This window comes from Rhododendron vialii, chromosome 9a (assembly GCF_030253575.1).
Source record: "Rhododendron vialii isolate Sample 1 chromosome 9a, ASM3025357v1".
Classification (NCBI taxonomy): Eukaryota; Viridiplantae; Streptophyta; class Magnoliopsida; order Ericales; family Ericaceae; genus Rhododendron; species Rhododendron vialii.
Window position 1 is genome coordinate 39,248,551 of NC_080565.1, and position 19,198 is coordinate 39,267,748.

At 40.3% G+C, this 19,198-nt stretch overlaps 4 protein-coding genes and 1 non-coding gene across 5 annotated transcripts in view; 2 read left to right on the top strand and 3 right to left on the bottom strand.

Annotated features, from left to right (window-relative positions):
* Positions 1–2,334: 2,334 nt before the first annotated feature.
* On the top strand, positions 2,335–2,898 carry LOC131299900 (late embryogenesis abundant protein At1g64065-like). Its single transcript, XM_058325474.1, has one exon. The coding sequence runs from the start codon at positions 2,335–2,337 to the stop codon at positions 2,896–2,898; it is 564 nt and encodes a 187-aa protein (XP_058181457.1).
* A 5,045-nt stretch (positions 2,899–7,943) lies between these two features.
* Positions 7,944–19,198, bottom strand: part of LOC131301704 (uncharacterized) — a 39,534-nt gene continuing 28,279 nt past the window's right edge. Inside the window, exon 16 of the mRNA XM_058328091.1 lies at positions 7,944–8,830. Within this exon, the coding sequence (XP_058184074.1) occupies positions 8,795–8,830 (36 nt within the window). The 3' untranslated portion in view covers positions 7,944–8,794. The remainder of the gene's footprint in view (positions 8,831–19,198) is intronic.
* LOC131301708 (uncharacterized) lies at positions 7,971–8,830 on the top strand. Its single transcript, XM_058328095.1, has one exon. The coding sequence runs from the start codon at positions 7,971–7,973 to the stop codon at positions 8,592–8,594; it is 624 nt and encodes a 207-aa protein (XP_058184078.1). The 3' UTR covers positions 8,595–8,830.
* LOC131301706 (membrane-associated kinase regulator 5-like) lies at positions 11,781–13,258 on the bottom strand. Its single transcript, XM_058328094.1, has 2 exons — positions 12,370–13,258; positions 11,781–12,261 (listed from the first exon to the last, which is right to left on the bottom strand). Exons 1-2 carry the CDS (start codon positions 13,109–13,111, stop codon positions 12,143–12,145), a joined length of 861 nt encoding a protein of 286 aa, XP_058184077.1. The 5' UTR covers positions 13,112–13,258; the 3' UTR covers positions 11,781–12,142.
* On the bottom strand, positions 18,795–18,901 carry LOC131302210 (small nucleolar RNA R71). Its single transcript, XR_009191672.1, has one exon. It is a non-coding gene; the product is annotated as a small nucleolar RNA R71 (small nucleolar RNA).

Consider the following 19,198-nt stretch of genomic DNA (forward strand, 5'->3'; position numbering starts at 1 on the left):
CCCTGTTTCGTATTATGTGTTTGGATTTCGATTGTTGAAAACGTGTGCTCTGTTTTTCTCCCTGTGGTAGATTGGAGATTACTTCTTGTCTTTGTTTGATAGTTGCTGTTATGATATATAGGAGGAGTATTCTTTTTATTTATTGGATACTTTAGATTTTTAACTCTTTTTGAATATCAGTCATTTATCAGATTTTTCTGTTTTTTCATGTGTGTGTACGTGCGCCTGTCTGAAAATGCAGAGTTAAATAAATAATTCCATTACCATGGATCGATCCAGTGAGCAAAATCACCGTCTATATGGTGGAATGTTTTCCTGAAAAAAACACTGATGTTTTGACGCTAATTAAGTCATATAATTCGTGTGTTGTTGCCCGAGGGTGAAAGCGTCATTGTAATACATCCCGGATTACTAAGATCCGCGAGGATTGAGAACGTAAGCGTGAACGCATAATATTTTGAAGGCTTATGTGACCAAGGTTTGACGAATACAATTGACCAATTCAGATTTTGTGGATTTTGTTTAGTACTACGTCATCAACAGTCCATTTGGTTGTTATTTTTACATCTGAATTGGCCGACTTATGAGAAACTTATTTAAATTATTATACCTGCAAAGTTGACAATTTAATCAAAATTGCCAAAACTTCTAACGTAATCAAAACATTGAGGACCATCTTGTTATGCATCGCGAAAACTTTTTTGCCGATTAAGAAAAAAATATACGTCTACCAAATAGGTTCTCTCACTACTTCCCTTTTTTTTTTTTGGCTCGTGTTTCTATTTTGTGTTGTCTTAAAATGTAAAAATAACCACCAAAACAGGGCAAAACTTTTGATTTTACCCTTCAAAATTTGAATTCATAATAAATACCTGAAGTTTTATGGCGGGGTAATTGTGAAGATATGAACTTTTAACTTTGACTCCTTGAAAAATTGAATTTCTTATAACAAGCAAACAAACTTGGAAAGGGGGTGTATTGTATTGCGTCATTTTTAGTTTTGAACTCTAATTGTGGACACATTTAATTGAGTGGCATCAAAAGATGGATAGGATCGAATTTCTCCTAAAAGCAAAAAGTTCGGCGAATCGATTGATGAAATACTAGAACCATTTTCAGAATTCGTAAAACTCCTACAGATGCTGAAAAACTTCTTACAAATATCGAATTGAGTTAATTTTTAACAAGAACCTATAGAAAAATATTTTAAAAATAAATTGTTGTTTGAATTTTTTTTTTTTTTTACTTGAAACAGACCCCGCAAAATCATCAAACATGGTGTGTGATGTGAAAGACTAGCCAAACAAGTAATAAAGACATGAGATGGTGTCCTTCATTTTGTACTTGAAACGGTGATGGATAGGCGCATCTGGTTGCTGCTGTCCCTTACAAGGGCCAACAGCCCCTGCGTCCCCTCTTGTCCGGTAGTAAACTACGGAGTACTGGAAAATGCATTAAAAGAGCGGTCTTGCTATTGTCAGCTCATTGGATTGACAATGAGCACACTAAAAAATAAGGAAAACACGTATTTTGTGAGCCTTTTACACCCTTTAATACACATTCACTTACTTACTATTGTCAGCCCATTAGGCTGATTTTAGAATTTTTCTTAAAAGAAAGGTTTTAATGTTTGAATCAGATATTTTACTTAAATTTTCTAAGTCAAAACAGGTGCCTACAAAAAATATTAGAAAATACACAAAAAAAAAATAATAATTCAACTTGAAAATAGCCCTGAGATAATTATTTTTCGGTGATACAGTAACACAAGTCACAATTCATTACTAAAAAATGTAGAGAATAACTTATTCATGGAAGAGTCGTAAATAAGTTTTTCGGAGCTCAATTTTTGGGCGATCCGGATTAAAAACAAACTATAACCGGTTAGAGGTATTTATTATCGGTCAAAATTTTAAAATCATATCTCAACTATTAATTGTCGAGAGGGACAAATGAGATGGCACGCTTCTGTGAATAACTTATTCATGGCTCCTCCGTGAATACCCGAACACTAGGGGAGTGACCTCGACCACGAAATTACAATTGTTAAAAACCCCGTCACGCGTTGGGAAACGTCCGACGACGCTATAACGACGGAAAAGTCCTCCTACCCCTTTCTATATTCCCCGTCCAAGATCAAACTTGGCATTCTATTTTTTGCAACATTTAAGCCAACCTTCATCTTATCCTATCCTTATAAATAACATCATTTACCATCCTAAAATCACCACCACCACCACCTCCTCCTCCTCTTCCTTCCCATAGTCAAGAATCGAATCTCTGTCCACTCTCTATATCTCTTTGTCCTACATTCATAACAATTCGCTCGTCAAGATGCATGACAAGGAGCTTCGTCGTGAAAAGCGCAAGAAATGGTTGTTGTACAGTTTGGCCTTTATCATTTTTCAATCCGCAATCATAGCCCTCTTCACCCTCACAGTAATGAAGGTCCGGAGTCCCAAGTTCCTGGTCAGGTCCGCCACGTTTGACACCTTCGATATCCAATCGACAACGAACCCTTTGTTCAGTTTGAGGACCAACATTGTACTTGCTATCAAGAACGCCAATTTCGGACCCTACAAGTACGACAACAGCACCGTTTACTTCTACTACGGCAACACAGAGGTTGGAAGTGCTATTATCCCCAAATCGAAAGCCCAATTCCGCAGAACCAAGAAGTTTACTGTTGGACTGGACCTTGCTTCAACCAATCTAGCCGGGAATTCGCAATTGGCGACTGATATAAGCTCTGGGATCGTGCCTTTGAGCAGCCGATCGACATTGACCGGGAAGGTGGAATTGATGCTCATTTTCAAAAAGAAGAAGTCCGTTAACATGAATTGCACTATGGAAATAAATACAAACACACAAATGCTCCAGAATGTCGTGTGCAAGTGATATAGCCATGTTTCTTTTTTCTTGGTTCGACGGTGAGAGATGTCCAAGCTAGTTTATACGCACCTCGACTATAACCCTGTTTCTTATTATTTGTTTGGATCGATATTGATTGTTGAAGACGTGATCTTTTTTCCTTTTGTAAAGTGGAGATTACTTCTTGTCTTGTTTGATACTACCCTGTTACTGTTATGATTTACTAGTATTCTTTTTGTTTACTTCTATTAGATACTTTAATTCGAAAATCAGTTTTTTCTTTTTTTGTATGCGCGTCTGAAAATGAAATTAGGCCTAGTTTCCAAAAAAGAAACTTATCCTTTTGTTTTGTCTTTATTCATATTTTTTTGGCATTTGCTAGATTTGTGTCAAGCTTTTGTGGATTATTGGTTCGTTTCGATAAAGAGAATCGAAAATGCGAACAATTATGATTTTTACCAAAAAAATTTAGAAGTATTCAAGAGAAAGTACAATTGGTTGACTTAATGCCTAACATGCTATGTGCATGCAAATTAACCGAAGGAATTGGCTTGGTGATTAAATTCTAGAACTTAGGAGGTTGTTCTCTCCCAAGTCTTTTTCTTTGAAACCTTCCGATTGCTAGGGGTGTAATCTGTTCAGGTTCGGTCGGTTCTGGGCAAAACTTTCAAAGATTGATTCAATTCGGGGTAAATACTTTCAGGACCGACCCCGATCGTAGTTAAGAAGGGACCGGTATCGGATGGGGTTTGTCTGGTCGGGGAATTCAGTCTGCCCGAAATGGGCCTAGTTGGGCCAAATTTAGAAACTTGATTATGGGTCGCCAAACCCACCAATTTAAGAATTTTGCGGTTCTTCCAAGCCGGCCCCGTTTTGTCTTTCTGTTCCCGTCCAGCCCCACCTAATGTCAAACCCTATCCATGTAAGCCCTGTTCTAAGTAAGGTACCCAAAATACCCCCAATTTCCTCGCCTCTCCCATGAACACAATGCGCCGGAACGCTTCCAAGCATGACGATCTTCCACTCGAACAGATTAACGGAGGCGGGAGTCCTGATTTGAGACGCGAGGCTCGCCGGCAACTTCCAATCGACACCGTGGCTCCACCAAGCCGGCGATCGAGGATGCGCTTCGAACAAGCTGTCGGCAAGGATGCGCTTGTTCCTTTTTCTGGTGAACTCTACTCTGGTGACGAGTTTCGGTACAAGCGAGACCAAGTCGGAGCGGCGGTGGTTCGTGGATGCCTTGAACTCCATTCAGATCCAGCCTCTGGATGATTCTTCTTCGCCGCCGCTAGTGGATGCGGGGACGAATCTGGACTTCCTGTTCGGTTCGGATAAAAAACACGCGTCGTCCGTCATCGCACATCGTTCAATGGTACAGAGCCACGCCAGAAAAGTAAGAAATTTAAAACAAAATTACTTTCCTACAATTGACTTAAAGAATGGAGTAAATTGTGCAGATGGTTGGTTTTTTTTTTTTTCCTGCGTATCTTAGACAAAGATGAATCTTAGACAAAGATGAAGAGGTGAGAGCTTAGCCAAGTTCTATTGACCTCTGAAAGCAAAGAGAATTTAGGAGTGAATTTTGTGTGTGAATTCTTAATTTGGGGATGTGAAAAGTGTGGATGGACTTCGATCATATCCTGTTCTTTGAGCACACTCATAAAATCGCCGAAGCCGAATATGAGAAGAACCCCCTCGATGCCGAGGTTCGTTTGTAGTTCTAAATATTTTTTCTGATGATCTGCGGGAATCTGACAAGGTGGAGAGCCGTACAAGTGTGGGGATCAAGCGGTGGAAGTACAATTTTCGCATGGGAGTGAATTTTTTTTTTTTCAAAGCTTTCAATTCTTAGGGATGTGAATTTTTCATTTCGGTCTGAATTTTGTATTTTTCAAACGTGTGAATCCTTCAATTAGGTGTGAATTCTGGAGGGCGTGAATTCTATATTATGCGTGAATTCTACAAATATGTGTGAATTTTGTAAAGATCGCATCCTCTTTCAATAATATATGGGTATGTATTTGTGTATGGAAAGGGAGAGAGATATTTGGGAATTTTTTTTATTTGAGATGGTGTGAATTATGTCTTTTTGAATTGTGAATTCTTAATTTGGAGATGTGAGTTTTGTAGACGGGGTGTGAATTGTGTAATTAGGTGGGTGTGAATTGTACAGATGAGTTGCGAATTCTGCATTTAGGGGTGAATTCCGGAAAATGAGTGTGAATTCTTGAAAGCGATGTGAATTCTGGGGGTATGAATAGTACAGGTGGGGCGTGAATTCTACAAAAAAAATATGGGGGTGTAAATTCTGCAAAGGTGTGAATTTTACAAAGTGGTGTGAATTCTGAGAGGTGAGAATTTTTGGAGGTGTGAATTCTGGGAGGTGTGAATTCTTGGGGTGTGAATTCTCGAGGGTGTGAATTCTTGGGGGTGTGAATTCTAAGAGGTGAATTCTTGGGGTATGAAAAGTGATAGGGACAAAATAGTAAAAGTATCTTTAAAAAGGGTCTAGATGGGATAGCACTTTAAAAAATGATTTGCATGGAACCCATGTAAAATTTGGGACCGGCCAGGAATTTCTTGAAGAATTTTTGACCCACATTCGGACATTCCACTTGTTTTTTCAAAAACTAACCCAACATTGTGAACAACAAATTTTTAAAAGAACCATTGCCAGGAAGGTGAAAAAAAACCCAATAGCAGGTGCAAGCCTGCAACAAGTTTTTGCCCAACATAAACCGGATTTGGAGATGTTGTAGTGCGCTGTGTGTAGTGCAGCATTACAGTCGTCTAAAAGTCTTTTCAACGGTTCAGATTAAAAATAAACTATTCCTCTTCCCTGAAAGAGTTTGTTTTTAATCTGAACCGTTAGTTGATGAGATCAATGACTGTCGGTCCCCCTACAAGCGCCCTACACGGGGGTGCACTACAGCACCATAAACCAATACATGTACATCACCAGATTGGTCCTAGGGTGAAAATTTTAAGAAAAAAAGGTGTAAGACCCCTCGGTTTATTCGTTTTTTAATGTCGGTTTGGTCCGGCTAAATTTTCAAGCACCTGAGACTGAACCGAAAAATTTTATTTTTTCATCTTTCAGGACCGAAACCAACCGGGGTCCAGTGCAGACTGACAAAAAACTGAAAATTCCGGTAGGTTTTTCCGATTGGTTCGGGTTTGTCAATTATATTTTCGCTTGTACCAACTGCTATTAAACTCTTATGGGGCCATGTCTTGCCTAACCCGGTGACAAATACAAGCCGGTCCCACGATTCTAAACGAGAGAGATGCCCGTCCGTTGCCGATTGTATCACCAAGTTTATATAGGGTTTTGCTTGATCCGGCATTTGATTGGGGCCCTTGCTAATTGGAGTTGGGGATCCTTTAGCGTAGAGATGCAGTACTGGTCCCTTAAAATTAATCAAAGTGCAAGAGTCTAAGTAAGTTAGTCAGGACACTTGAGTTATAAAAAAAAGAAAAAGAAAAGATGTGCATTTAAATTTAGCAAAAGGACTGAAAAGGTCAAGCGTCATTGACAAGTCATAGTAACGGAATCAATTCTAGTTTCTACAGCATTGGTCAAGTCATCCGTTTTACCGGTAGTTTAATTTGCTTAAACCATTCATACTTGGTTTAAATTAAACAAACAAAAACTAATATCACAGTGTGGCAGTTGCAACAACTTTTCACTCCTCTCTTCTTTTTTTTCCTCTATTGGTACCTTCGTAATAAATTTTTGATTGAACAATTAAGATCACTCGTGCGGAATCCAGAGTGGGCTCCCATAACCGTCGATACCTCCGGTCGGTTTCTAACTTTCTATATTATTTTCGCAACACAAAAGGTCTATAATGTGTGGATGCATTTTTACGAAATACTGTCTCTGGATGAAAATTTTGGCCCCACACTGCACTGCACCCCGGCAAGAAATATTGGGAGCACCCGGTAGGTAATATTCATGATTGAATCTCGAACTGCAAGCAATTTCCATGTGGGCGAGGTCTATATATTTGGTTGAGGGAAAAGAAAAGGAAATGATAGATATAATCCATATTTGACCACTCAAAGTCATCTTTTCAAATAGAAGCATCTAATACTGTTCAAAAATAATTCATACAGATATCTAACTACTTGGACCACCAAAACCAACTTGGGCATACCTAGGGTGGGTATTGTTTACCCCGTCACACAAGTCCTGTTGTGCACCTAAAAAGAATTCATCACAAATCCATGCATGTGATCGAAATCGTACAACTCGCAGGACTAGACGAGAAGATCGATCATTCTTCGTTTAAAATCAAATTAATCAGACATTGTTAACAATATGATCAAGGTTATACGTATCTCCATAAAATGGAAAACAAATTTCAATTTGAGATTAGTACGTCCATAATTTTAATATTATGCGATTATATTGTTCTCGATGTTTGATCACCTTAAATGTTTGCATAGACATGATTTTCTTGGAAAGCTATACAAGATGAACGACTTCAATTATAATAGCATGCCCAAGTCTGTCCATTTTAGGGAGAAACCAGGGCCTGGCGTAGAAGATACGTACCCGGCCACAACCCCAATGAATTGACAAAATTGGCATGATAAAACAATAAGTGATTGACCACGATGTCGCATGTTCGAATCTTACGGAGGCCAACTATCTCAAATATTGAAGTCATAGGGGTTATGCTCGTTCATTAACTTAGAGCCCTAAAATTAATTGAAGTGCGAACAATCTGATCCGGACATCATGTTGTTAAAATAAAATATCCAGCCAGACCCAAGTCCCCAGTAGCGAACGTCACAAAAGTCAAGAAATGAACCCGGGTCGTCACGCGTTCGGAACCATCTGATGACGGAAAAGTCCTCCTCCTTCATAAATTCCAGTCCTTGTCCAATCAAAACTTTCAAACTAGGCGTTCCAATTTTCTGGATGTTGGAGCCTCCAATTCCCACATTATAAATATATCTCAATTCCACACCCTCAATTCACCACCACCACCAGTACCAATACTTTCTTCAATCCCTAGCTCCCAAGTAAAGAACCAAACACACATCTCTCTCTCTCTCTCTCTCTCTCTCTCTCTAAATTTGGCAAGATGGCAACTAAGGACCAGCAGGCCTACCACCCACCAACAACCAACGGCTACAACCGGAGCGACGAAGAAGCCACGGCCACACAAGCCAAAGAACTCCGCCGCCAAAAGTACAAGAAGTGGATCATCTACGGTATAGCCTTCATCATTTTTCAGTCAGCAGTCATAGCTCTTTTCTCCATGACAGTTATGAAGGTCCGAAATCCCAAATTCCGGGTCAGATCCTCCAGCACCTTTGAAATTCCGACGGCGGACGCTTCCTTTAACTTGAATGGCAACGTTACGTTTGGGATCAAGAACACCAATTTCGGACCCTACAAATATGACAACAGCACAACTGTTACCTTTTACTACGGTGATAGTGAGGTTGGGAGAGCTGCGATTCCAAAATCAAAAGCCCAATTCCGTAGAACCAAGAAGTTCACCGTTGCAGTGGCTGGAAATTCAAACACAAAGGTGGCAAGTGATCATATTAGTTCTGGGATGGTGCCTCTGACAAGCCAAGCGAAGTTGACCGGAAAGGTGGAGCTGATGCTGATTTTCAAGAAGAAGAAGGCTGTGAACATGAATTGCACTATGGATCTTAACACCACCACAAAAATGCTCGAGAACATCAAGTGCAAATGATCGATCCTTGTATGCTTAATTCTGTTTTATATCATGTGTTTGGAATTTAGTTTTCCAGAGAGAGATATTATGTGTATTTTTATTTTTTTTTGGGAGGGGGGTGGGGAGTGGTTTCAGATGGTGGCCGGCAGTATATGTTTGTACTGTAGAACTTCGTATGCCTATTCTTTGTTATGAATTGCTTGTTTGGTTTGCTTCTGTTAGTTAAGAGTGATCCAAACCAGTTGCTTCTTTTTTCGTTTTGATGTTCGATCTACTTGTTTTAATTTGTTTGATGTAAAATACATACCAGTTAATTCAATTTGGATTTCAGTTTCCCTCCACTGATAACTTGAGATGTTGGATTGGTTTTTGGGTTGGATGGACAATTTCTTGGCATCATATTAGGGATTTCCCCTTTTGTCCAATCAAACATAACGAAATAATTGATTTTCTGACTCTCTTTTTTGTCCTTAATTATTCATGTAAATTACAAACATTACTCTTTTATTTGTGAAAATTTGACAAATAGATAACGTATTAATGTGTCAATAAAACAATGGTGCAATATATATGTAAGTTAAAATGTCATGAATTAAAACCCAGGGTTGGCCTAATAGTCAGAGTTTGGGATTTAGGGATTTGGTCCCTCGTGAGATTTTAAGTTCGAAACTTCTCATGTGCTACCAATTCTTTTAAGTCTAGCCCATATAGAGCTTTGCTATGACTTTAAATAAAACTCTCGCAAGTGAATGGTAGGATATATTGATCTTTAGAATTAGTCGAAGTGCTTGTAAGTTGATCAGGACACCTATGTAATAAAAAAAAATGTCATGAATTAGGGACCTAAAGGTTGCCCCAAGGCTTACGGCGTAGAATTAAGGTGGGGTCACTTTGTGTGGAAATGTCATGAATAACGGGAGGTTAAAGTAGTACTATCATGTGACCAGTCAAAGCCTTAATGTTTTCGGCCACCCAATTTGGAAAGAAGAATTGACTGGAGCTAGTGGTAAAGGCGGCTTCCTTGGAAGAAGCCAGGCCTTGTATTTTACTCCTATTTCCGAAAATGTTGAATTACATAAAAGGGTTCCATAAAAGGGAATATGAAAGAGAATTGAACGGTTCAGATTCACAATATCAATTCTCATGTTATGGGTGATGACGTACGTGATGTGCTTGTTATCAACGTAAATACTCCTAATTTGTTGGAGTTCAGCTCTTCTACTCCTTCTAACTAATTGTATCACGATTAACGAAAATCGAACAAATGTTTAGAAACGGAAGTCGAATCTACGAATTTGGGTAAGTGAAGTTGGGGCCCCGTGGGATTAGATTGTCTTGGAGTATCATTCACAAGAATGTATACCAATAACAGTAACAACATCCTAGGATCATATGATCTAGCGGCCTTTTTAAAATGTTTTTTTGGTCAAATAAGGCCGGGGGATGAGAGAACACTTTGATTTGCAAAAATTTGTTCAGTTCCACTTCAGTTACTATATTGAAGCATGCAATTCCTTCCCTAAACTAAAATGACACAAATCTTTAACAAACACTTTTACTCATAGAACACAAAAATGGGTCTATTTTAATTTTATCATCACCATTTCTTGGCACGGAGGTCAAATTTTCCTTCCACAATCGTCATAACCGGGACCATCTTTATTTCCTCCAAGAAGCCCATGGCCTGAACTAAATGGCTCCTCCTATGTAGTGTGTAAAAGAACTTTATTAATTGGTGTATTTTTCCGGCCCGTCCATTGTCGGCACATAGTAATATTTTTTAGACACAAATAGCCGCGTGTTTGTAAGACCTAATGAATAGGGCACAATAGCTTACCCAAAAAAAAATTTGTTACAAATATCCGTTGTTTTTGTTTATCAGATCATCAAGCATATATCCAATGGTGTGAAAAATATAACCGATGGTCAATGTTTTATATAGTCATTTTGTAGATAAGAGTGCGGCTCCATGTCTGCGATGGGAGGCAAAGGCGTCCCAAATGCACTTGCTTTAGCACCTCTCGTCTTGGCTATGGTGATGATGATACCCGATTTGCCGCCTGTGCAAATATTGGCTCCTCCTCATTCAAGACTCGTCAAGCAGGTCCCTATTTGCCCTGAAAGGTTCCTTGTTTTCTTGTGAAAAGTTCAAACCTCTCTCTTTCAAGTTGTAACGAGCCTTGTTTTTTGGTGAAGAAAGAGAACCCTGTCTCAAGCTTACTTGTAAATTTTGAGTAGGTCCTAAATACTTGAGAGGCTGGACGAGAATTGATTTCCATAGATCTAATTAATAAGCAAGGGAGGAGAATTAGTAAAAAGAAATTGATTTCCGCGCTCCACTTTTGTAGGTTGTCACTCTACTTTGTATTTAAAAGTGTAGCGCCTGTATACAAAAATGAAGCGCCAAAATTAGAACCCTTGGTAAAATTGTTCAGTATTCCGGAAAAATGGTCCCAAAAATTTCCCCACACAAAAATGTATTTATATCTGAAATCGGGCTTAAATGTATGGACATACAACAAGGTGCACAAACACTTCACTATTGTAGAGTAACTATTCAATAGTTCGGAAGTACCACCACGTGGTTCTTCAGATCACTCCAAAACCAGACATTCATTTAGAGTCCCTGCGCTTAGTCGTGGATCCCACGAAAATGTATGATAATGGAGTGGTCTGGAGTACAGTATGGCAGTGCTCACTGCTCCAGGACTATTAAATAATTTCACCTTGGAATATACCCAAAGCCAGCCCCGGGGCTTATAGTTATTACAATGGTGCTATGCCGAGCGGGTACCACGTGATGCCCGCTTGCGCATCCGAGTCGTTCATTACATGTTTGAACGGCTCAGATTTGAAAAGAGAAAGTGTTGGAGCGAGAGGAGAGAGAGAGTGTCAATCCGAGCCGTCCGAAAAATATATCGGACGGCCTGAATGCGCCGAACGGATACCACGTATGATATACCCGCTCGCTCGGCACTGAAAAATAACTCCCTAATCACACTCCTATGGCACGGGAGTGTTTTTTAAAGTGTGCCACTAGTATTATTGGATGGTTGGAGTTTCTATTGCCCACATCTTTATGAAGTTTCCATTAATATTCATATTCTTTGTGATTAGGAACAGTAAATTTCCAGTTAAACAGCAGAATTCCATGATGATCCCAATTTCCAAATAAACAGAACGCAGATAGTCCTTATACTGCACTTCTCAAACGCCTTTCTCGATTTTCAATATCATTGGTCGCTTTATAGAAAACCACCATTGATGATGAAACATGTTAACTATAACAGTATTCACTGAGACTGAGACCAAAACCACCACAACCAACTCTCTCTCTCTCTCTCTCTCTCTCTCTCTCTCTCTCTCTCTCTCTCTTTCTCTCTCTCTCTCTCCTATTCTTTCTTTCTTTCTTCCACAAAACAAACCCAAATACAACACTTCGCAAACGTTAATTACTTCACAATTCTCAAAAAACAAAGTAGTAAAACAGAATCAGTAATTCTAGACCTACATTTTCCCGCTTTTTCTTTTTCCTTTCTGTTTTCGTAATAAGGAGAAACAGAGCGTCATATGCTGGTTCTTGTCTTCAGCTCCTCCGTGGAATTTCTGCTAGGAATAAGTACTGAGGCCTTTTCTGAGGGATAGGGACCGGGACCGCTAGCAGATCGCGACAGCACAGAAAACTCTGAAACAACAACAAATTTTACAAGAAAAAAAGATTTAGTCAATCTTAATCTAGACCACTAATTTCGAACTCAAAACTAAGTAATATGAATTGAAATTGAGCAAGTACCTGCGGAGGAGTTATACGACCTCTTGCAGTGGAGAATGGCGCTCTGGATACCATCATGCTGCAGCAGCAGCGAATCGTCCCTCCTCGCCGGCACCGATCTTACCCTCGACGCCGCCGCCGAATGGCTCTTAACCAAATGCTCCCGCGCCACACGAATCCTCTGTTTCTCCACCACTTGCTTCCTCGGAGAAGAAAACGGAGTCGTTTTCTTCGAAACCTCGTTTGCCGATTTCACCGTCTGAGCGTGCGCCTTTTTCGAAGCCCTGGAGTAGAAAGGATTGATCAGCTTCAGGTACTTCTGGATCACGACCTTCGGAAAACGCCTCGTCGCGTTTTCCGATCTCTGTTTCTGGAATTTTCCTGCCGGACTGTTTCCTATGTCGAGCAATGAGAAAATCGGAACGTCTTTGGAGGCCTCTGTTTTCTTTTCCGATTCTTCTGCATTCTTCAACAGCACGTGAAGCCGAAGCCGAGGCTTGGGCAGGGCTTTTCGTGCCGAAACCTTGTCGTTTGGGTTGAAATCCTTTTGTTTCTTTTTTAGGGGCACTGTGAAGTCCAAGTCGAAGAAGGAATCTTCGTCGTCGGTTTCGACGGAGTGATGGTCTTTGTCGTTGGTTGTGGTGGTGGTGGTGGTGGTTGTTTCGGATGGACTTGATGTGGCATCGCTGTCTGAATCTCCGCAGGCGGCGGTGTTCTTGTCGGAGGGGATGTGCCAGAACTGAAGTAAGCGTAAAGGTTCCATGGCTGGGTTTATGGAAGAGAGTTGTTTGAGGCTTTTGTAGGGATCGATGAGGAGAGGATTCTGGTTAACTAGAGAGACAAGAAAGAGTGGAAATCTGGGAAGGAAGAGGGTCAACCGTGAGGGTTTTAAATAGAGCTCTTCTGATATAGGAACCAAGCCGCTGCAGGCTCAGCTCGACTCGTTAAGTAATTGAGCCAAATTTAAGCTCGACTCGTTAAGTAATTGAGCCAAATTTAACCTCAAATTTTGAGTTCGTTTAGTAAAATAGTTGAGCTTAAACACTCCATAGCTCAGCTCGGCTCGGCTGCAACTTCAAGTTTTGAGCTCGTTTAGTAAAATAACTAAGTTTAAACACTTCATAGCTCAGCTCGGCTTGTCTACAAAAAAAAAAAACTCGACTCATTATAGATGCTTGTTTAGTAAATGAATAAGGCTCCGCTAGCTTACGGTGGAGCTCCAATCTTTGGCTCGTTTTTTACCCGAACACAATAAAGCTTGGCTTGGCTTGTTTGTGTGAAGATATGAAGCTTAATTATTTTTAGTTTACTATAATCACAAGTTTTAATCACAATTAAGAGGATTAAAGGGCAGGTCTTTTTCTCTCTCACGCACACACGCAGAAAGAATGACCGGGTCTTTCTACAGTTCACGTGTATAGTGTTGTGGAGAGCAGCGTAGACGATAAGAATAAGCATAAATTATATTAAAACCCCCTAAACTATCACCCTTTTACTGAAGATCTCCCAAATTATCCTTCCAATACAACTAAGTACTCTTTTTAGTGTTTACATTAATTTCCCAGCAGCGAAAATACTAACAGACAATGGCAACTTGACAAGAACAAAAACATTCCACGAATCATGTTTGGAAGCACAATATAGGTATCCCCTCCTCCTCTATCAACCTTCGTTTCTATAAAATTTATCATATCTTCATGATATCTAAGTTGTCTTCAAGAATATAATTTAACAGTCGAATCTTGTTTGTAGCCTATCGATAGCATACATTTTTTATTCAGACTTATTGAAATTTGAATATGCGTTGGATACAGGAAAATTAGAAAAATACTACTGGCCACTTTATTTTACAATTTACGAAATATCATGCACAATAAGAAACTCAAGAGCTCAGTTCTTACAACTATGCATTTGTGAGATGGGGACTGTTTTTTGGAACATTACAGTAACAGGGGGCTATTGCCAAAAAAAAGTTCCAAAAAGAGAAGAGAAGAAAAAGAAAAAGGGCAAAGAGCCAAAAGGAAAAGGAAAGACTTTGATTTTTGTTTTTTTTTCGAAAGTAGAAAAGACTTTTGTTTAGGATTTTTCAGTTTGCTTTTGCCTTAGTCTTTTATTGAAAATCGAAACAAATGACTAAAATGCAGCATTGGGTTCTCTTTACAAAGGTATGACTTTGGTCTAAATGGGTCACGCATGTTAGTCTTTCCAGACCCTAACCCTTCAAAAGGGGCACTGCGACTCACAACTTTAAAGGGTTTGACTTCCAAAGTTGGATCTGACCTTAGAACTCAACCCCTCCAATGGCTCCTCACAGTCACTCCTCCTCATCGCCTTTGAAAAAAGCTAAGAAAAGAATAAGGAAAATGGGGAAAAAAGTGCAATGGAAAGGAAATAGATAGGGCAAACAAATGCAAAGAATAATCTTCTACTCGGGTGCAAAGGCATTGAACTCTTTACTTTTGCAGAAATCCTATTGGTACCGACGGTACCATAGGGAAAATGCACCTCCGGCCACCGGATGACCGATCCGAGCCGTCCAAAAATTTTAAAAAATAAAACCGAGTGGGCCTTGCGCGAGAATGAATGGCATCCGATGTGTGTAGGGTACTTGATCCGAGCACCCATTTTTTGTGTATATACACGAAAAATGGGTGCTCGGATCAAGTACCTTACACACCTCGGATGCCATTCATTCTCACGTAGGCCCACTCTGTTTTATTTTTTAAAATTTTTGGACGGCTCGGATCGGTCGTCCGGTGGCCGGAGACAGGCGTCCGGTGGCCGTCGGTGCATTTTCCCTACGGTACCGTCGGTACCAATAGCAGCACTCTTCCTTTTGTGTGAACGATAAGGTCAATGCAATTAATTAGACTCTTGGTTAATTATAACAAACACTTTGTACTTATTTATTAGAAGAATTCTTCAACTAGGGCAAAATGACCGCTCATCTCCATTAGTAAATGGAAGGGAGATGGAAGCATTAGAGAACTGCAAACGAGTTAAGTTGAGTCGTAAATTTTTAAAAATTCATTTATACGTTTAAGAAGGTATACATATATATAATGTGGTCAAGCTTTACGTGTTGATCATTTGAGGGTGACTTGTATAGCTTGTTCCCTTTGTTTTTTGTTATTGAAATTTGGTTTAAAGTTTAATAGGCTTTAGAGAACTCGTTCAGACGTCACATTTTTAATCATTTGAATTATTCACACACGAATATTCAAAAGCCGAACAGACCTAGCTTGGGTTACTTATGCGCGTTTAAGTACGCTAGATATGAATAAATAAGGTGCATATAATCATCCTTATTTCTTGAGAGAAAAAAGAACAAGAGGGAAGTTATAGGAGTACCTTCACCAAATTCACACTTCCACTACTTTTTCTTTTCTTACAAGGGTAGGTCTGACTAATTACTTAACTCTCTCCTTTCATATGTACCCATGACATACCCCTGAAGATAACAATCTCGATAGATAGTAAAAAGTGGAAAAAAAAAATTTACTTATTTTACCGCTCTTTAACTTAGAACCTGGAGATGTCTCTAATAGAAGTCTCAAATTCTTATTACATAAACCCCTACCCAAAAATTGAAGAATTGGAGATGGTGCTGTGCAATGGTGTGCACAACACCATACTGCGCACCTTTGAGCCATCGGATTATGCATCCGACAGCTCGGATCTCATCTGGCAATTAACGGCTCTTAATTGTTAGTTGCCCTTTCTGTTTTGGAATACCCTATCGTAGCATGGGAGGCAGATCTTGGGGCTTGGGCCGCTTGGCTAAGGCAAGACTTGAACGCTAGACCTTCTAATGAGGAATAAAAGTTGTGACCAACAAAATTCAGCTAACAAGAATTATGCAAATCTGCCTCTTAAGATCTCATCTCTGCCGCAGCCATTTTGATAGTGTGTGGTGTGGTGCATGGACGTGATGCATAGAATACAAATGAAAGAATGTTGGAAAAGACAAGAAAGATTTACAGGAGGACATGTGGGGTATATTGTATGTGAGAACTGAGAAGTGTTCATATTAGGGAAAAATTATTCGATGCCTTTGGACACCGTCACGTGGTGTTCCAGAGCCCTTTACCACCGTACATTTACATGGTCCCACAACTAAGTTCGTGGGGGTGACAAGTTGTAAGTACGTGGGGCATTGACGCATTGGTTTGCATTTGCGTGATTGGAGCCCATTGATAAGCCCTCTATAATGTAAATAATAGGGCTTATCTCTCTCATTTTTTGTCACACACACGTGCTTAACTTACTTTATTAAGATGATATTGCGCGGAGTTGGTGTTTCTGGCCCTTGCAGGTTTAAGGTGGAAATAAGGCGTGTTTTGATGCCATGGATCAATTCCAAGGGTATCCGTACACCCGAGGCCACTTGGCACTCCATCGCCGAGTCCCAAGAATGATGAACAGTAGCTTTGGAGGGTGTGCGGGACAACGGAAGCCCAAAGGGCATGGAAAGGCTAAAGAACCAAAGGAGACAGAAATCTGTCCAGCCGCTACCCGTAGCCCAAAAATGGTACTACCCGTAGCCAGTGATCAGAAGCTGTGTCAAATTGCAAAACGAGACTACTACCCGTAGCCCAAAAATGGTACTACCCGTAGCACCTGGGATTTTCTGCCGATTTTTGTACCCGACCAAGCAACAACTTAGGGGTATTTAGGACTTTTGTAACTCTTTTTTTAAGGGGCTATAAATACTTTCAAGCCTGATTTCAGTAGGGTATCTTTACTTTGGCACTCTCTCTCTCTCTCTACCTCCATTAATGGAGCTCCCATCTCTCTCTTCATTTATGCTTTGAGGAGGATTTTTGAGTACGATCCGTCTACTTCCAAAGCTTTTAGTCTTCATTAAAGGTGTAAGGAATCTCATTCTCTTCGAGGATCTTGTCTTTATTTCGAATTTAATCAATGTTTAGTTTTCTCCTTACCATTACCCGTGCTCATTTCATGTCTTCTTACGATATGTGTGAGTAGTGTAGTAAGGTTAGGTTGTGGGATGGTTAGCATCCCGTAACCAAGGGTGTTGCTTGTTCTTCTCATGTAATTTTCGTTTTTATAGCTTAAGCATATGCTAGGGTCAATTTTAAGTATCAAAACTTTGAGGTGTTAATCTCTTTGATCAAATGTAGGCAAGGGTTAAACTTCTTGCCACATTTGATACTTGGAGCTATGTCCCTCCTTGTGTTTGTCTAAATGCACCAAAAGAACCCTAGACATGTTTAACACTTTGGTTAAAAAGAGAAGAATCAAGTTTATCCTTGCGTTATGGGTGTTAATTATTCCTAAACCTAGCCTTTAGGTTAATCTCCAGTTAAAAATCCGTAGTTAGGTTAAGTAGCAAGTTAACTAAATCGTTCAGTTGGCCGTCTCAACGCCGAAGTTTGGTTGGCGGTCCTAACGCTAAATCTCTACGCGAGCTAATCTCTGAAAATAAGTTATGGATGCGCTCCCTGTGGATTCGACCCCGGACTTCCGGGTATTATGCTTTCAACCGACCTAACCCTACGCTTGGGGTATTCTTATTGCAACACACATTAAGGTCGCAAGCATTTTTGGCGCCGTTGCCGGGGAGCGCTTTCTTTTATAGCTTATCTTTGGAGGTTCGCCAACCCATTGTAAGTATCTCGTTAATTTTTACTTTGTGTGATTTGTAATTAATCTAGTGGATACCTCTAACTTGAGCCTCTCAAACGTGAGGTGTAACGAAGCTAGAGTAAGTACAAATCACCTTTTCTTTTATTGCTTTTCTTATTGAGGCGGCGGCATAGCCCCTCGAAGCTATTGTTAGGAGGTGGCGGCATAGCCCCTCTTGTCTGTTTACTTTAATCTTGTTGTCCATTGTTTCTCGAGAAAGGGTTTTCAAGTGTATGCGTGGTGGTCATCGTGGAGCCTTTCGGAGCCCAACTTCTAAAAGGCTTCATAGATCTTTTTCTCCTCCTCGACCCAAAACTCCTCGTCGGGTTCGAGCTAGGACACCGCCACCCCAAAGAATTCCTTTTTCTGTAAGAACCCCTCCTCGAGAAAGAATGGCCGGAAACGGTGAAGGCGAAATGCCACCGGTTGTGCCCGAAAGGACCATGAGTGACTATATGAATCCGGCCCGTTCTACTCCGCGGCCCACTATAGTCCTTCCGGCCACAACCGACGCGAATAACTTCACAGTTAAAATGCATCACATTAACATGATGCCATCTTTTTATGGCAAAGACAAAGAATGCCCGTACACTCATATGCGGGCATTCGAGGAATTGGTTTCCACAATAGTGTCCACGCCCGCTCAGCTTGAGTCCGCAAAACTAAAACTCTTCCCATTTTCTGTGAAAGACAAAGCCAAGATTTGGTTGAATAACATGAGGCCCCAATCCTTGGCAAATTGGGCGGATTTATCAAAGGCTTTCTACATGAAATTTTTTCCCCCGCATCTCACAAAGGAACTCATGAATCAAATTCAAACTTTCAAACAAAGAGAGGGGGAATCTTTTTATCAATATTGGGAGAGGTACAAGGATTTGCTTAACTCCATCCCACATCATGGCTTACCGGTTTTTCAAAGAGTCGAGTTTTTGTTAAAGGGATGCTTTCCAAGCACCCGACTTCTTATGGATAGCATGTGTGTGGGTGGAGTCATGGCTAAAACCCCTGATGCGGCGTGGGACTATTTTGAGGAATTAGCTGAAAAAACTCAAAACTGGGATTGCTCGGACCCCTCTGAAAAGAATGTGTTTAATCCGGTTCCGAGCAATTCCGGTAAATTTCAATTGAATGAGCAAAATGAGTTAGCCCACAAGGTCGCCCAGCTTTCCCGCCAAATTGAAACTTTACAACTCAACAAAGT